The sequence below is a fragment of the Hemiscyllium ocellatum genome, chromosome 9 (assembly GCF_020745735.1).
Source record: "Hemiscyllium ocellatum isolate sHemOce1 chromosome 9, sHemOce1.pat.X.cur, whole genome shotgun sequence".
Taxonomy (NCBI): domain Eukaryota; kingdom Metazoa; phylum Chordata; class Chondrichthyes; order Orectolobiformes; family Hemiscylliidae; genus Hemiscyllium; species Hemiscyllium ocellatum.
Genome location: NC_083409.1, coordinates 27951823 through 27970226, shown reverse-complemented (window position 1 = coordinate 27970226; position 18404 = coordinate 27951823). Strand labels below are relative to the sequence as shown.

Here is an 18404-nt window from a genome sequence, read left to right as displayed (position 1 = left end):
GCTTACAAATTTGATGAAAGTTTTTGAGGATGTCATTAGGTTAGTTAACGAAGGAAATTCAATAAATTGTTTACCTAGACTTTTACAAGCTTCAAAATAAACATTACCTAACACTGTGTTACTTCATGAGTTAAAATCTTGTAAGAATTTGAAATTCAAGAAAAGTAATTATGTCCAACACCACAGCCAATAACGTATTTCAGCGTGGAGGTGATTTCTTGTATTATTTCCAGCATTCCTCAGCCACTATTTTGTACTTATTGGAAAACATTAAATAGATGTAAAATACTGTACATGTTGGAGATTTTAAATATAAAACAGATAGTGTTGGATAGACTCAACAAGTCTAGCAACATCTATGGAGACAGAAACAGAGTTAACATTTTGGAGTGGTATGCTGGTTCACTGCTGCCTCAGGTTCAATTCTAGCCTCAGGCAACCGTGTGGAGCTTACACACTCTATCTGTTATTGAACTAAAAACGTTAACCCTGTTTCTTTTTCCCGTAATTGCTGCCAGACCTGCGAAGTTTTCCAACACTTTCTACTTTTATTCCCGACAGCTTTAGATGGGTTAAGAATGAGGATCACACAATTTTAAAGTGGTAGGCTCACCACAGAATACATACACCACTTGCAGAAAACACACCTGAAAGGAGAGAGAAAGAAGGCCAAAATTGTTCTAGGTCACTGAAAGCTCATGACAAACATAAAAGGAGTTGTTGGATCCAACAGATCCTGAATATTTTCAATATTTTCCCATTTTTGTTTTGGATTTCTAGCATCCATGGTATTTTGCTCCTCTCTACTGATAGAATCATGCAGTATAAGTCAAATGGACACTATTAAGACTGGTCCTTCTGTACCCTGATGTTGTGCAAAATTATGATCTTAAATAACATTCAGAGGAGAGATACAAAAATGATCCCTATCTAAATTGCTCAGACTACTAAGACAGGGCTAAAGCACCTTAATCGGACATCAGAACATTATAGATTTATTGTGGATATAAAGTTCCATAAAATTAGAGGGCTGGCTATATTATTCTAGTTTAAGAGGCTAGAAGAATATGATGGGAAAAGGAGTTTAGCATAAAGATTATAAATAGACAGGTGTTGGGTACTTCTTTTCTCAGAGAAGTGAATATCTATGCTACGTTGCAAGCCTTCAAGAAGGAATCGGACAAGTTCTCGCCAGTGCAGAGACTGCATCATATACAAGGCAGTACTTACAGTCGTAGAGTCTTTACAGCACAGAGAGAGGCCTTTCAACCCATCGTGCCCATGCCAGTCATCAATCATCTATTCTAATTACATTTTCCAACGCTTGACCCACAGCCTTGGATGCAATGGCATTCTAAGTGTTCATATATTGAACTTTTGAAAAGGTGGTAGAGGCAGAAACGCTAAGACATTTAAGAGGTTCTTAAGTGTCTTGAGAGTTTCTGCCTCCACCACTCTTTCAGAAGTTCAATATATCCGCAACACTTTGGATGAAAATCTTTTTCCTCAAATCCGTCCTAACTTCTAGCTTCTTACCTTAAAACTCTGCTACCTGGTTATTGACCCTTCTACTGAGGGGAATAGTTTCTCACTCTTTATCCTATCTATGCCCCTCAGAACACTATATACATCAATCAGGTATTCCCTCAGCCTTCTCTAGCCTCAGGAAAATAATATTAGTCTATCTATTCTCTCTCACCATTTGGTCCACGAGATCACGCTCACTGATTTGGATAACTTCAGATAGTGAAGAGGAACTTTCCTTAGTGATTTTTGACTTAATTAGTCCTGGAGTTCTTTTTTGCGCCTCACTCAGATTTTTAAGATTGCAGGGTGGGGGGCAAGGAAGTGACTAGTCATTTACTTAGCCTTCTTGGTAGGTTTACTGGACCAGAGGGTCTTTTCATTCTTATCAATTCTGCATTATCATATAATTGGTGACATTAAAGATAGGGCTAGTTTAATACACAGCATACATTGAGATTCAACCTTGCTTATTTGGATTACTAGCACATTATAAATATATTTAAGTCCTCCATTAAATAAGACGACAATACTGAATACTGTGTACAGTTTAGGCCATCATTTTAAAAGAAGGGTATGATCATACCAAATGATGTGCTTTTTCTAGTTTTCGACATGTTAGTCCTCATAACATATACCACAGAGAGTCAGGTTTGTATCAAGTCAGATATCTGACAATTTAGTTACAACTACGTACACTTAGATGACATCCATACTTACATATATAGTTTGGGTTTTTGCTTACTTTGATTACTAGCACATTACAAATACATTTATGTCTTTCCTTAAATAAGGAGACCAATACTGAACACTACTCTAGACGCAGTCTCTCCAGTGCCCTGTATAACTGAAGCATAACCTCTCTACTTGTGTATGTAAGTCCCCTTATAATATTACAATTACAATAAATATTAGCTTTCCTAATTATTTACTGTATTATACTAACCATTTGCAATTTATACAGTAAAATATACAGACCCTCCGCATCTCGAAGCCCCAAAATCTATGAACACTTAGATAAAACGTTTGTTCTTTATTTTTAGAATCATAGAATCCCTGCAGGGTGGAGATGCCATTCAGCTTAACCCTCCAAACAGCATCGCACCCAGGCCTAGCCTCTACTCTATTCTCATAACCTTGAACTTATCACGGTTAATTCACTAAGCCTGCATATCCCTGGACACTATGAAACAACTTAGCACGGCCAATCCACTTTACCTGCACATCTTTGGACAATGGGAGGAAACCTGTGTACCTGGCGGAAACCCATACAGACACAGGGAAAACATGCAAATTCCACACTGACAGACAGTCACCCAAGATTGGAATCAAACCTGGGTCTCTGGCACTGGGAGGGTGCAGTGCTAACCAATGTGCTACCCATTCTTGTTGACAAAATGGAGAATTTCATACTTCTGAGGTAGGGTTACTTGTCCTGAAATGTTGGCTCTGATTTCTATCCACAGATGCTGCCAGACCCGCTGAACTTTTCCAGCAATTTCTATTTTTGTCTCTGATTTACAGCATTCACAATTCTTAATTTTTTAATTTCATACTTTCCCACTTAATACTCCATTTGTCAAATCTTTCCCATTGAGCTGACCTATCCATATCCCTTTGTAACCTCCTTTTGTTCTCTTCATAACTTACTTTCTGACTTAGTTTTGAATCATCAGCAAATTTAGAAATATTTTTCATTCCACCCGATTACCTTAAAATTCTCCAAATGCCCTGTCTTTAATAATAGGTTCAACATCTTCTTGATAACAGATGTTAATCGAACTGGCCTGTAGTATCTGCTTTCTTTATCCAGTCCTTTTGAATAAAGGAGTTAAATTCACCATTTTCCAAACTAATTTAGCAGAATGTGATCTGGAATGGAGGATTTTAGCCATGAGAAAATATTACGTATGCTGTTCTTTGGAACAGAGGAGGCTGAGGGGAAATACAATTGAGCTGTATAAAATTGTTCAGATTATGGATAGGAAGATTGCATATCACTTAACAGAGAATCAATAGTACTGATATAAAGTATTGGCAAGATTACGGGAAGTTGAGTTTTTTTCTCTCATCTAGAGGGAGGTGGGAGCCTGGAACTAAAGGCTTTAAAAGGTTGGAAGAGGCAGAATTGTCACTGCACATGAACATACTAAATGGTTGACCTCTTATTCTGAGACTATAACACCAGGTTCTAAGTTTTGCAACCTGTCAAACCTTCTTAAAAATATCATACATTTCAATAAGATCACCAAACTAAGTTCCAAGTTCTGGCAAATAAGGTCAGTTCTATTCAATCTCTACTCACAGAACAGCCCTCAATCCAGGAATTCATGTTGAGAAGTGAAGTAGCTTCAAAATCATACATAACTGACTTCACTTTATCTCCCAGCAATTAATTCAACAATACTAACAGCAAGGCCTCAGAATAAGGATTACACCAAATGGTGGTGTAGTTTCAAAGAAAGGATGTTTAAAAAAAAACTCAATGTATATAAAAGCAATTTTCTTTGCATGATATGAAGAGACAAAGCAGATTTAAACACAATATTTCAGATGTGCACTGCTACATTTTGAATACTTCAACTCACCTGCGCATTAGCTTTGCTTCCATGCACAGTGAAGAGAATTTGTCAAGTCTCTTCAAGTCTTTTCTAGAAAATACACAAGTGAAATAAGCAAATTTTCTATTCAGTTCCACATGTGTTGCTGTGCTACCAGCACATCACTGTGCTGGGTACTTAAAAATTAGAGATAAACATTGTTGAGACAGTCCCCTGGGCATTTCAAAATCAACCACTCTATTCTCAACTACCTTGCACAGTTTAAACTAGCATCCAGTGCTTAGTTTAGTTACCTTCTCAAAAACATTTGAAATCTAATCAGTGAGCGTGCTTGTTTTTAAAGAAAGTTTAAGAAATAAACCATAATTAAAAACATTTCTAAAATTCATGAATTACAAGATGTTTACATATATTTACAGCAACTTATATTGATTGATTTCTCAGTGAAGGCAGTGATTTTGGCATCGAAACTAAGGCTGCATACGAAGCAAGTTCAGAATACTACAGATGTTGGAAATCAAAACTAAACACCAAAAAAAAATACTGGAACTACTGATTTGGTCTTGAAGTATCTGTGGAAAAAGAAGCAGTAATGTTTCAAGTCAATACCCTTGCATCAGAACCGGAAGAATGTCAGGTATGTAACAAGATTAAGTAAAAACGCAGGGAAGTTTGGGTGAGGAAGTAATGGAGAAAAATCTAAAGTGATAACATGGAAGACGTGAGAAAGAGAAAAGTGCATGGTTGAGATAGCACTGAAACAAAAAGAAAAATAAAGATTAAAGATAAAAATGCGCAATAATAGCATTTCAAAACCTGTCACCTGAGGAAAAACAGATGCAAGTATTAGAAATTGCTGAATTCAATATTCAGTCCAGACTCCACTAAAGTGAAAGATGTAACATTGTTCTTCAAGTTTACATTTAATGGAATAATGTAGACGGCAGAGGCCAGAGAGGGATGGGGTAGAGAATTAAATTAACAGGCGACCAGAGTCACACTTGCAGACTGAATACAGATGCTGCTTCGAAGCGATTATCCACTTTGTATTTGTTCTCCCCAGTCTAAAGATCTCATTGCAAGCAGTGAAAGCATCAAAAAAATGGAAGTACACATGAATAGTGTTTCATCTGGAAGGATTGTTGGGGGCCTTGGATTGCGAGGAGGTAAAGAGGAATTGCATTTCTTGTGCTTGCATGGGAATGCATCATGGGAAAAAGAATGTGTTCAAAGCTATTTAGAGGTGGACCAGGATGTGGCAAAGTGAACATTCCCTCTAGAAGGCAAAGCATTCCTGATGAAGGGCTCTGGCCCGAAACGTCGAATTTCCTGTTCCTTGGATGCTGCCTAACCTGCTGTGCTTTAACCAGCAACACATTTTCAGCTCATTCCCTCTAGAAGGTAAAGGATGAGGAGGAGAAAATGCTTTGGTGGTGGTGTCAAACATATGTTTGCAGCAGAACCTTGTACATTGTACAGCATGTAACATTTCTGCAGTAGGAGATGTTAAATGTAAATATCTCACTAATCCTTTATTTAAAATGGAGCCATAGGCTAGTGGTAGTAGTTAACTTCAGTTTATTGAGCACTTGCTCTGCTTTTATGTTATATTAATTCTTGTGTTAGGGATGGCTCCCGAGTCAGAAATAATAGTTGTTTGCTGGGTATATGAACCACTGCCATCTAGATGATAAAAGTATCACACAATATTGAGTGATAGGATCTTCGTAATGAAGGAACAGTAACGTATAACCAAATCAGGATGGCGGAGAAATGGAAAAGGAGTAATGATGTTTCCATGCACCTGTTACTTTGTCCATTGGAGGTGGTGGCAGAAGTCATAAGTTTAAATTTCTATCAATATGTGGAAAAACAGGATTAGTGAAGACAAATATAGGTCCCTTAGTGAGAAACAGGAGAAGTAATTATGGGGAACAAAGAAATTAAATACATGCTTTGGTTCTGTGTTCACAAAGGAGGTCACAAATAAGATCCCAAAAATGCTGGGGAACACAGAGTCTCGTGAGAGAGAGGAACTGAAGGAAATCAATATTAGCAGGGAAATGATATTGGGGAAACTGATGGATTGATCCTCAGGGCCACAATTATCTTCATTCCAAAGTACTTAACGAAGTGACCTCAGAAATAACTGATGCGCTCATGGTCATCTTTCTATAGACTCTGGAACAGTTCCTTTGGATTGGAGGATAGCTAATGGAACCCCACTATTTAAAAAGGGTGACAGAAAGAAATCAAGAAACTACAGACCAGTTAGCCAGACGTCAGTAGTGGGAAAATGCTACAGTCCTAAAGAAAATTAACAGCAGAGCATTTGGAGAACAGTATTAGGATTGGACAGAGTCAGCATGGATTTACAAAAGGAAAACAATGCTTGACATATCTACTGGAATTTTGAGGATTTATCTAATGGGGTTGATAAGAGAGATCACCAATGGATGTGGTTTTGGACTTTCAGAAGCATTCAATAAGATTCCACATAAGGGATTAGCATAAAACATTAAAAAGCATGGGACTGGAGTATTATACTGACATGGATAGAGAACTGGATGGAGAACTGCTTTACAGCCAGGAAACAAAGCGTAGGAATAAACATGTCTTTTTCATGTGGCAGCCAGTGACTAGTGGGGTATGCTTGGACCCCAGCTATTAACAATATATATCAACGGGTTAGACAAGGGACCCAAATTTGATAATCCAAGTTTACACATAGCTCAAAGCTGATGGGAAGGTGAACGCGAAGATGCTTCTGTGTGATTTAGTCAAATTGAATGAATGGGCAAATAAATAGCAAACTAAGTATAATTTCCAACAAATGTGAGGTTGTCCACTTTGCTAGTAAAAACAAGGAAGGCAGATTATCTAAATGGTGATAGATTGGGAAAGGGGGAGATACAAGGAGACCAGGGTTTTTTTGTAACTGAAACTAAGTAGGCAAGTACAACAGGCAGCGAAAAAGACAAATGGTATGTTGCACTTCATAGCAAGAGCATTTGAGTATAGACAAAGGGATATCTTGCTGTAATTACACAGGTCTTTGTTGAGACTACATCTGGAGTACTGCGTACAGTTTCTCATCTCCTTATCTGAGAGACAATGTTCTAGCAATGGAGGGAATGCAACAACGGTTTACCAGGCTGCTTCCTAGGATTGTAAGACTGACGTGTGAAGATAGTCTCAGCTGATTCAGTCTATATTCATTGGAATTTTGAAGTCTCCCCTCATTCTTCTAAGAAAATTATGAAATTCTAACAGGATCTGACGAGACAGGGCAAATGCAGAAAGAATGTTCTGGACGACCAGGATGTCCAGAGCATGATCAAGTTGGACCAGAGGGTCTGTTTCTGTGCTGTGTAACTCTATGGGCTCACAGTCTAAAGGTTACAGAATGGGCTATTTAGAACTGAGAAGAGGGAGAATTTCTTCACCCAGAGAACGGTGATCCTGTGAAATTCTCTGCCACATGAAACAGTAAAGCCAAAATGTTTGAGGAGGAGTCAAATAAAGTTCCTAGAGTGAAAGGGATCAAAGGGTATGGATAGATAGTGGGAACAGAGTACCAAGTTGAATGATCAGCCATGATCATAATGAATGCCCAAGCACGCTCAGAGGGCCAAATAACCTAATCCTATTTTCTATATTTTACTTTCTTTTAACATTTGGCAGATGCTGTATTTCTTCTTGTAGGTAGTACATATTACAGCCATTATACTCAACTGCTGTAACAGATGGATATTAAGGCTAGTGCTAATACAGTAGCACAGTTTGTCCTGAATAGGCTAAATCTTGAAGTACCTTGGAATCCTTATCAACCCAGGCAAATGGAGAACATTTCATCATATTCCTGACTCATGCATTTGAAAGGATTCAGAGTGTGAGAAACTGAGGCACTTGTTGCAAAACATACAAGCTGACGACTCTCTACAGCATTTAAGTGTATACTCCAGTTGAGTTTCCCAAAATACTGATGATGAACCACTCAATTACAGTAATACGTTGTGATGAAATGTCACAAGCTGGTGGTTTAGCTGCACACAAATATTACAGAATTACACAAGTATTATGGTCCAGAAGGTGGCCATTCAACACATCATGTCAGCATCAGCTCTCCAAATGAGCATTATGATTAGTATCATTCATCTGCCATTTTCTCATGTTCTTGGATATTGTTTCTTCTTAAATATTCATCCAATATACTCTTGAATGCCTCAACTGAACCTGCCTCCACCACACTCCCGGGCATTTTTTCCTCACATCACACTTGCTTTTTGTTTGCAAACTATTTGAAATATGTTCTCCCTCATTCTGAATACTTTTATGAGAGGGAACAGATTTTCCCCCATCTAGTTTATCCAGCTCCCTCTCCCCAAGATGAAAAGTCCCAAACTCACAACATTTCCTCAAAGTGAAATTACTGTTCTCTGCAACCATTCTTGTTAATCTCAATAACACTCTCTCTAATGTGTTCACATCCTTCCAACAGCATGACACCCAGAAAGGCACATAATATTCTCATAATATTCCAGCTGAGACTAAGAAGAGTCTTATACAAGTTCAGCATAACTTCCTTGCCCAAGTATCTGTATATCAAAGATGGGGACACTGCAAGCTTTATAAACTGCTCTCACTATGCATCCTAAACATATATACCCATTTTCCTCTCTCCTGCATATCCTTTAGAATTGTACCACTCATTTAATATTCAGTTCATATTATTTCTACAATGTGCATCACCTCACACTTCTCTGTATCGAATTTCACCTGCCTGATCCAGCCACCACGTTTATTTTGATGTTCTATACTATCTGCCTCACAATTTACAGTGCGTCCAAGTTATATACCATAATGTATACTCTGAAATTGTCCCTTGTACACCAAGATCTAGGCACTTAGTATGCATTTGGGAAAGCAAGGATATAGATTTATGGAGGTCTTCACTGCAAACCTTCCTCTAATTCAAAATAATCCATTACTATGTCCTATGACTCAGCCAATTTTGCATTCGTTTTGCTACTGTCCCTTTTATTCTATGAACTATAAATGTCTCTCTTTCCATTTATCAACAAAAGTTTGAATGTTACTTTAACACATGATGGCTTGGACTGCTTCATTATCTGAGAATTATCTACAAATAAAGATCAACGCTACGCAATCAAGGTTTTCTGATCTTATGATGAAAGAAAGATGTATGGAGCTGAAACTGAGGAAACGCTTACCAGATGTAATCAAAAATAAATTAATCAACATACCATAAAAAAATTATTTATGGCAACAAGTCCAAAGGTTAGGCATTATCTAGATACCTAGCTAGTCCACTCTAGCTAACTAATAATCCTTCCAGACTCCCAGCATTTTCACACTAATGCTCTAACAATCCTACTGAATAATGAGGGAACAACACCAATCACTTTTCAGCAAGGGTCAGTAAGACAGTAATGTAGATCCTAACATTGATTAACCATTAAGACAAACAGTTATTTAAGAATGATCTGAACAGGTGTTTTCATCTGTCTTCACTGTAGAGGGTACAAATAATATCCCAGAAATAATTGTGAATCAGTATATGGAAGGGAGAGACAAACTTTAAGCAATTATAATCACCAGAAAAACTGAACTGAGAAATCTATTAGAACTTAAATCTGACAATTGCCCTGGCCCCGATCGGTTCTTCTGAGGTGTTAAAAGACGACTGCTGAGCTAGTAAATGCAATAGTTTTGATTTTCAAAAATTCCTGAAATCCTGGAAAGGTCTGATCAGATTGGTAAACACCATTTATTACTCCACTATTCAAGATGAAAGTAAAATAGAATGCTGGCTAGCCTAGCCCTTGTCACAGAGAAGATGCTGGTATCTATTATTGCGGATGTTATTGCAGGGCAATCAGGCAGAGTTGATATGCTTTTCTGAAAAATAAATCATGCTTGACTAATGTATTTCAGTTATTTGAGAAGTATCAAGCTATATATTGTATATAATGAGGAACTTGAGAATATACGGTGTTTCAATTTCCAGAGGGCATTTGACAAGATACCACATCAAGATTTACACTGCAAAATAAGAACTTTTCATGTAGGAATTAACGTATCAACATTGAAAGTGGATTTGTTGGCTGATTGGAAGGAGAGTGGGCATTTACTCATTTTCAGCTTGGCAGAATGTGACAAGTAGGTGAATGTGAGGACTGCAGATGCTGGAGATCAGAGTCAAGATTAGAATGGTGCTGGAAAATCACAGCAGGTCAGGCAGCAGCCAAGGAGGAGGAAAATCAATATTTTGGGCAGAGGCCATTCATCAGGAAGGAGGCTGGGAACCTCCGGGGTGGAGAGATAAATGGGGGTTGGGGGGGATACGAGCACTGGGGTACAGCAAGTGATTAGGAAGGGAAATGGAATGCAGCCATTTATTGCAATTAGAATGAAATATAACAGTCATTACAGTTGTAGAATGTTTGTGATGCCCCCACCTGGTGTAGTGTACATAGTTTTGATCTCATTCAAGGATAAAAATGCATTAGGAGTTTCCTCAACTAATCCTTGGATGGGAAGTGTTTATCTTACAAGAAAGACTGGGTCTGTATCCATTGGAATTTAGAACCATGACTGGTGACCTCATTAGAGACATAAAATATCCTGAGGGGTACTGGCAAGTGGGTGCTGAAAGAATGTGGAAGAGACAAGAATGAGGAGACACAGTTGACAGAAAGCTTCCAAATTTGAAACTGAGATAAGAAGGAATCTTTTCTCACCAAGAGTCATGAGGCATTGGAAGCCTCTTTGCAAAACAAGTGGAGGCAATGTACTTTCAAAATCAGAAAGAGATAGGTTCTTGACCATGGGGTGGGGTGGACTATATGAAGTTGAGCCACAATCAGATCAGCCATGATTGTTTTGAACCAAAAGCAGGCTGGAGGGAGCAAAATGGCCTCTCCTTCCCCAAATTCATTTTTTTTTCACTTCAACGTGGTTTTTTTTACTTGAAGCTGGTGTTTGTGGCCATCGCCGTTGTGCCCTCCAACATGGCATACTTAGCCAGTTTCTTTAGCAGCAGCGTGCACATGGCAGTCTGAATCTCTCAGGAGCCAATGACACTGTGCATGTTGGAGGAGTTGCCAGTGTCAGGGCAAACCTGCTTCATCATTTTGTAGATGTAGATAGAATAACTTTCTTTCTTGGACTTTCTCCTTTTTATGCCATTCTTCACTGGGGCCCTTTTCGCTACTTTCTTATTACCCTTCTTGGCAATCTTTCTTTTCATCAACCACTATGACAGCCATTTTATATGTTTGCAGTGTTAATCAGTTTAGGTGCCATGCATTCCATTACAGTCACTCATTGGTCATTGGTACTAAAGAGAATGTTTGTGGATGTGTGTCACACACATGTGCACGTCAATGCATAACATTGAGATCTATCTGCACATCTCCTCTCAACACAATAGAACTCAAGCAATTAGAACTAAAAGTCCACATCTCTCTAGATTTAAAAATAAATTCACTGAATCAATGAACTGCACCACTACAGAAGCCATTTTTAAAAACTGGTAAGAAATTAGAAGTACAGGATTATCATACAATTCAATTCTTTCAACCACTCTATAGTCTTGTGGGCAAAAAGCAATATTCACAATAATTCAACATATAAGAGGAGATAAAGAATTTTTGGAGGTACTGTCAGGCCAAAGTCATGAGTATTTCGGGAAAGGGTTTTTATAGATTGCTTTTGATACCATAAAGAGAGATAGGAATGCAAAGTGATTCAGAAAATAAAGTCAGGAGAGTCTTCAATGGAGATGTAGATGCCAAACAAGAAGCCAAACTCAGAGGGAATATGGGCAGATGAGATGAAGAAAACAAAAGCAAAGCAATCCTTCAGAAGATAGAGCTTTAACCATTCTGCTTTTTATTTTAAACATTACTATGTTTGCACATCTGACAGGCAAAAAGCATGCAGATCTTTTTATGTAAACATGCATAACCCTATTGTGTTACATATCAAATGAAACAATTGCTTACTAATAGTTATTTCAATCTAGTATACTAGATTTATTGCTTGTAATGTGGTTCCTCTACATAGGAAAAATAAAGAAAGATTGGGTGACTGCTTTTCAGAACACCTACACTTAGTTCACAATTATATTTGTGAACTTCCAGCCCATTGTAATTTTACTTTTCTAATCCACTTGCACTCTTGTCACTCTATCCTCATTCAAAGATTCAAGGAAGTTTAAAGATATTTCAAGGAACAGTTCATCATTAGAGTGGTGCTGGAAAAGCACAGCAGGTCAGGCAGCATCCAAGGAGCAGGAAAATCGATGTTTTGGGCAAAAACCCTTCATCAGGAAGTTTGGAGAGATAAATGAGAGGGGGGGGGGGGGGGGAGGATGGGCCTGGGAAGTAGGTAGCAAAAGAGTACAATAGGTGGATGGGGGTGGGGATGAACATGATAGGTCAGAGAGGAGGGTGCAGCGGATAGGTGGGAGGAAAGTTTGGCAGGTAGGACAGGTCATGAGGATGGTGCTGAGCTGGAAGGCTGGAACTAGGGTAAGGTGGGGGAGGGGAAATGAAGAAACTGGTGAAGTCCACATTGATCCCCTGGTGTTGAAGTGTTCTGAGGCAGAAGATGAAGCGTTCTTCTTTCAGACATCAGGTGGTGAGGCAGTTGGGGTTGAGGAGGCCCAGGACCTGCATGTCCTCGGCAGAGTGGGAGGGGAAGTTGAAATGTTGGGCCGCGGGCGGTGGGGTTGATTGGTGCGGGTGTCCCGGAGATGTTCCCTAAAGCGCTCTGCGAGAAGGTGTCCAGTCTCCCCAATGTAGAGGGGACCGCATTGGGAGCAATGGATACAATAAATGACATTGGCGGATGTGAAGGTAAAACTCAGATGAATGTGAAAGGCTCTTTTTGGGGACTTGAATGGAGGAGAGATGTGAGATGTGGGTACAGGTTTTGTAATTCCTACAGTGGCAGGGGAAGGTGCCAAGACGGGATGGTGGGTTGTTGGGCGGCGTGGACCTGACCAGGTACGGAGGGAACAGTCTTTGTGGAAATTGGAAATGGGTGGGGAGGGAAATATATCCCTGGTGGTGGGATCCATTTGGAGGTGGCAGAAATGTTGGCAGATGATGCAGTTTATGCGAAGGTTGGTCGGGTGGAAGGTGAGGACCAGGGGGGTTCTGTCCTTGTTACGGTTGGAGGGATGGGGTCTGAGGGAGGAGGTGCAGGATGTGGATGAGATGCGTTGGAGGGCATCTTCAACCACGTGGGAAGGGAAATTGCGGTCTCTAAAGAAAGAGGCCACCTCGTGTGTTCTGTGGTCGAACTGGTCCTTCTGGGAGCAAATAGGGCGGATGCGGAGGAATTGGGAATATGGGATAGCATTTTTACAGGAGGTAGGGTGGGAAGAGATGTAATCCAGATCGCTGTGGGAGTCAGTGGGTTTGTTAAAAAAAAATGTCAGTGTCACGTTGGTCATTATTGATGGAGATGGAGAGGTCCAGGAAGAGGAGGGAGGTGTCAGAGATGGTCCAGGTGAATTTAAGGTCGGACTGGAATGTGCTGGTGAAGTTGATGAACTGTTCAACCTCCTCAGGGAAGCATGAGGTAGCGTCGATGCAGTCATCAATGTAGCAGAGGAAGAAGTGGGGAGTGGTGCCAGTATAACTACGGAAGATGGACTGTTCTACGTAGCCGACAACAAGACAGGCATAGTTGGGGCCCATGCGAGTGCCCATGGCTACCCCTTTCGTCTGGAGGAAATGGGAGGATTCGAAGGAGAAATTGTTAAGGGTGAGGACCAGTTCAGCCAAATGAAAAAGAGCATCTGTGGAAGGGTACTGCTGTGTTAGGAGAGGAAGAAACAGAGGACATGGAGGTCCTGGTCATGGCGGATAAAGGTGGAGGGATTGGATGTCCATGGTGAAGATGAGGCATTGGGAGTCGGGGAAATGGAAGCGTTGGAGGAGGTGGAGGGCATGGGTGGTGTCTCGAACGTATGTGGGGAGTTCCTGGACTAGGGGGGACAGGACAGTATCGAGATAGGTGGAGATGAATTTGGTTGGGTAGGAGCAGACGGAGACAATGGGTTGGCCATGGTGGTCAGACTTGTGGATCTGGGGAAAGAGGCAGAATCAGGCGGTGAGAGGTTCCCGGACTACGAGGTTGGAAGCTGTGGGTGGGAGGTTTCCTAAGGTGATGAGGTTGTGTATGGTATGGCAGATAATGTTTTGGTGATGGAGGGTGGGGTCATAGTTGAGGGGGCAGTAGGAAGAGGTGTCTTCGAGTTGGTGTCTAGCTTCAGTGGTGTAGAGGTCAGTGCGCCAAACTACCACTGCACTCCTTTTATCCGCTGGTGCTCAAGACTCCAACCCCATTTGCCCTACCACCACGCCAACTCCAGTTACAGGCTCTGCCCCCAATTCCAGCTGCACACCTAGCCCAGGTCCTAGCTCCCAGTCCTACCAAGTTTTCACCATCCCCCCAGACCTGGCCCTCACTGAGGATGAACGATCAGTCCTCAGCAAAGGCCTTACCTTTATCCCGCTCTGTCCACGCATCAATGAATTTAATACATGTCATGACTTCGAACACTTCTTCCACCTCCTCCGTCTCCAAGCTTACTTTATCAATCAGGACTCCCGCTCACCTTTTGAGGACCCCTTCACACACCTGCAACACACTCCATCCAACCGTACACCACGTGCTGGCCTATTACCCGCCCTCGATCGCCTCATTTCCAACTGCTGCTCAGACATTAACCATCTCAACCTGTCTACCCCCTCCCCCACTCCAACCTTTCGTCCTCACAACACGCAGCCCTCTGCTCCAATTCCACCTCACCATCAAACCAGCGGATAAAAAGGGTGACCTCTACACTGCTAAAGCCAGACACCAACTCGAAGACACCTCCTCCTACCACCCCTCGACTATGACCCCACCTCCCATTACCAAACCATCATCTCTCAGACCATACACAACCTCATCACCTCAGGAGATCTCCCACCCACAGCTTCCAACCTCGTAGTCCAGGAACCCCGCACCGCCCGATTCTACCTCCTTCCCAAGATCCACAATCCTGACCAACCCATTGTCTCAGTCTGCTCCGGCCCGACCGAACTCATCTCCACCTACCTCGATACTGTCCTGTCCCCCCTAGTCCAGGAACTCCCCACATACGTTCCAGACACCACCCATGTCCTCCACCTCCTCCAATACTTCCGTTTCCCAGGCCCCCCAATGCCTCATCTTCACCATGGACATCCAATCCCTCTACACCTCCATCCGCCATGACCAGGACTTCCAAGCTCTCAGTTTCTTCCTCTCCCCACATCCCCAACAGTACCCTTCCACTGATGTTCTCATTCATTTGGCTGAACTGGTCCTTACCCTTAACAATTTCTCCTTCGAATCCTCCCACTTCCTCCAGACAAAAGGGGTAGCCATGGGCCCCAGCTATGCCTGTCTCTTTGTTGGCTATGTAGAACAGTCTATCTTCTGTAGTTACACTGGCACCAGTCCCCACCTCTTCCTCCGTTACATTGATGACTGCATCGACGCCACCTCATGCTCCAGTGAGGAAGTTGAGCTGTTCATCAACTTCACAACACATTCCACTCCAACCTTAAATTCATCTGGACCATCTCTGACACCTCCCTCCCCTTCCTGGACCTCTCCATCTCCGTCAATGACGACTGACTTGACACTGACATATTTTACAAACCCACTGACTCAAACGGCTACCTGGATTACACCTCTTCCCAACCTACCTCCGGCAAAAATGCTATCCCGTATTCCCAATTCTTCCGCGTCCGCCGTTTCTGCTCCGAGGAGGACCAGTTCCACCACAGAACACACCAGACGGACTCCTTCTTTAAAGACCGCAATTCCCCTTCCCATGTGGTTGAAGATGTCCTCCAATGCATCTCATCCACTTTCCGCATCTCCGCCCTCAAATCCCACCCTCCCAACTGTAACACGGACAGAATCCCCCCGGTCCTCATCTTCCACCCTACCAATCTTTGCATAAACCGCATCATATGCTGACATTTCCGCCACCTCCAAACTGATCCCTCCACCAGGGATAATATTTCCCTCCCCACCCCTTTCCGCAAAGACCGTTCCCTCCGTGACTACCTGGTCAGGTCCACACCACCCAACAACCCACCATCCCCTCTTGGCACCTTCCTTGCCACTGCAGGAATTGCAAGACCTGTGCCCACACCTCACCTCTCACCTCCATCCAAGGCCCAAAAAGGAGCCTTTCACATCCATCAAAGTTTCACCTGCATGTCCACCAATGTCATTTATTGTGTCCGTTGCTCCCAATGCGGTCTCCTCTACATTGGGGAGACAGTACACCTTCTCGCTAAGTGCTTTAGAGAACATCTCCAGGACACCCGCACCAATCAACCCCACCGCACCGTGGCTCAATATTTCACTTCCCCTCCCACTTTGCTGAGGACATGCAAATCCTGGGCCTCCTCCACCGTCACTTCCTCATAACCTGATGCCTGGAGGAAGAATGCCTCATCATCTGCCTCGGAACACTTCAGGGAATCAATGTGGACTCCACCAGTTTCCTCATTCTCCTTCCCCCATCTTACCCCAGTTCCAAGCTTCCAGCACAGCACCATCCTCATGACCTATCCTATCTGCCAATCTTCCTTCCCACCTATCCACTCCACCCTCCTCTCTGACCTACCACCTTCATCCCCACCCCCAACCACCTATTGTACTCTTTGCTACCTTCTCCCCAGCTCCACTCCCATTTATCTCTCCACCCGGAAGCTCCCTGCTTTCATTCCTGATGAAGGGCTTTTGCCCAAAACATCGATCCTCCTGCTCCCCAGATGCCACCTGACCTGCTGTGCTTTCCAGCACCACTCTAATCTAGACTCTGATTTCCAGCATCTGCAGTCCTAACTTTTCCACAGTTCATCATTATCAATCAAGTGCATTTCACTCATCTGAACTCAGTATTGAATTCAACAATTCAAATCATAAACTCAGGCTCATTTTTGTGCTTTTCTTTTGATTGAAAACTATAATAAAGATTCTGCATTTTTCATTTACATCACAATGTTTTTAAATGTATTCCATCTGTAAATTCCCTTGCATATTGTGCCATTCTCTCTTTTGTCACTTCATCTCTCCTGTTTGCCATCCTTTCACAGACTTTCCCTTTATTTCTTTTCCTCCCTTCCCTGCTTGAACCGACTTAGGACTTACATTAAACCTCCCTAATCTTTCCTAGTTCTGATGAAAATTCATCAATCTGAAGCATGAATACATTTTCTTCTCCAGGGTGTCAGACTTCGAGTACTTCCAGTGTTTGCTGTTTAATCACACGTTAATACAGGATTATTGCAGTAAGTTGTGAATATACTCAACACACAAGTTTTCTGTCTATTCCTAGAAATCCAAAGCAAACAGCCCACTATAACTTGAATAAAAGCAAAATACTACAGATTCTGTAAACCTGAAGCAAACACAATACTGAAAGCAGGTCTAGCTGCATCATGGTTAGGAACACACAGTTCACGTTTCAAATGCAGTATGCAGAGGAGTCATGCCAGACTCAAAACGTCAATGCTATTTCTCTCCACAGATGCTGCTAGACCTGCTAAGTTTCTCCAACAGTTTGTGTTTTGTTGGCCCAGTATTACTGATCGCCTCACACTGGAGGACAACAATAACAGCTAATGTATTTGTTTGAGAAGGATCACTTGCTTCAGCCAGCAATACCCATCAATACACCCAGGGATCATCTGGTATTCAATGAGAAATCTAATCCCTGACATACAACTGGCCAGCCTTCATTTAGCATGAATCCACACAGTATGGAGTGCAGGAAGCTAGTATTAGCAGCATCAATTAATGAAAACACGATGTGAAGTCAGTAAAGCCAATTCTGTAAGTTTCTTGCACTGGACAATCAGTGTATACCTGCTCTCTTTTTGCCTTTTTTTTCTGATCCACAAAACTTCACAAAGCCACCGCGCACCTCATCTGCGCAGCCTCACTGGGGTTGGGGTGGAAGGAGGACGGAGTGTAACTACAATATCTTCCCCGCCGATCCGGTCCCCACTCCACAGATCACACACACACCGTCGCCGTCACACCGCAATACGAACGCCAAACTGCCGTGAAGATTGACAGCGGATAGACGCTGAGCATTTCAACCACGAGTGACCGGGTCCATCAGCCGATGGAGCTGGCAACCCCTCATCCGCTGGCTCCTGGCGCACCTGCGCGTCAACTGCCACTGATTAGTCCTACTGCGCCTGCGCGCTCTTTCCCCACCAATAC

The 18404-nt window shown here is 42.1% G+C and overlaps 1 protein-coding gene across 3 annotated transcripts in view; it reads right to left on the bottom strand.

Annotated features, from left to right (window-relative positions):
• klhl20 (kelch-like family member 20) overlaps nt 1-18342 on the bottom strand; it is a 95126-nt gene extending 76784 nt beyond the window's left edge. Inside the window, exon 1 of one of the 3 annotated variants that reach the window (XM_060830091.1) lies at nt 18042-18342. Coding sequence is in view for 1 of the 3 variants with exons in the window: in XM_060830090.1 (XP_060686073.1) it covers nt 4113-4135 (23 nt within the window). In the remaining 2 variants the exon portion in view is untranslated. Of the gene's footprint in view, nt 1-4112; nt 4172-18041 lie in introns of those variants that run through there. The other 2 variants (XM_060830093.1, XM_060830090.1) reach the window with 2 other exon arrangements.
• Between the last annotated feature and the right edge of the window lie 62 nt (nt 18343-18404).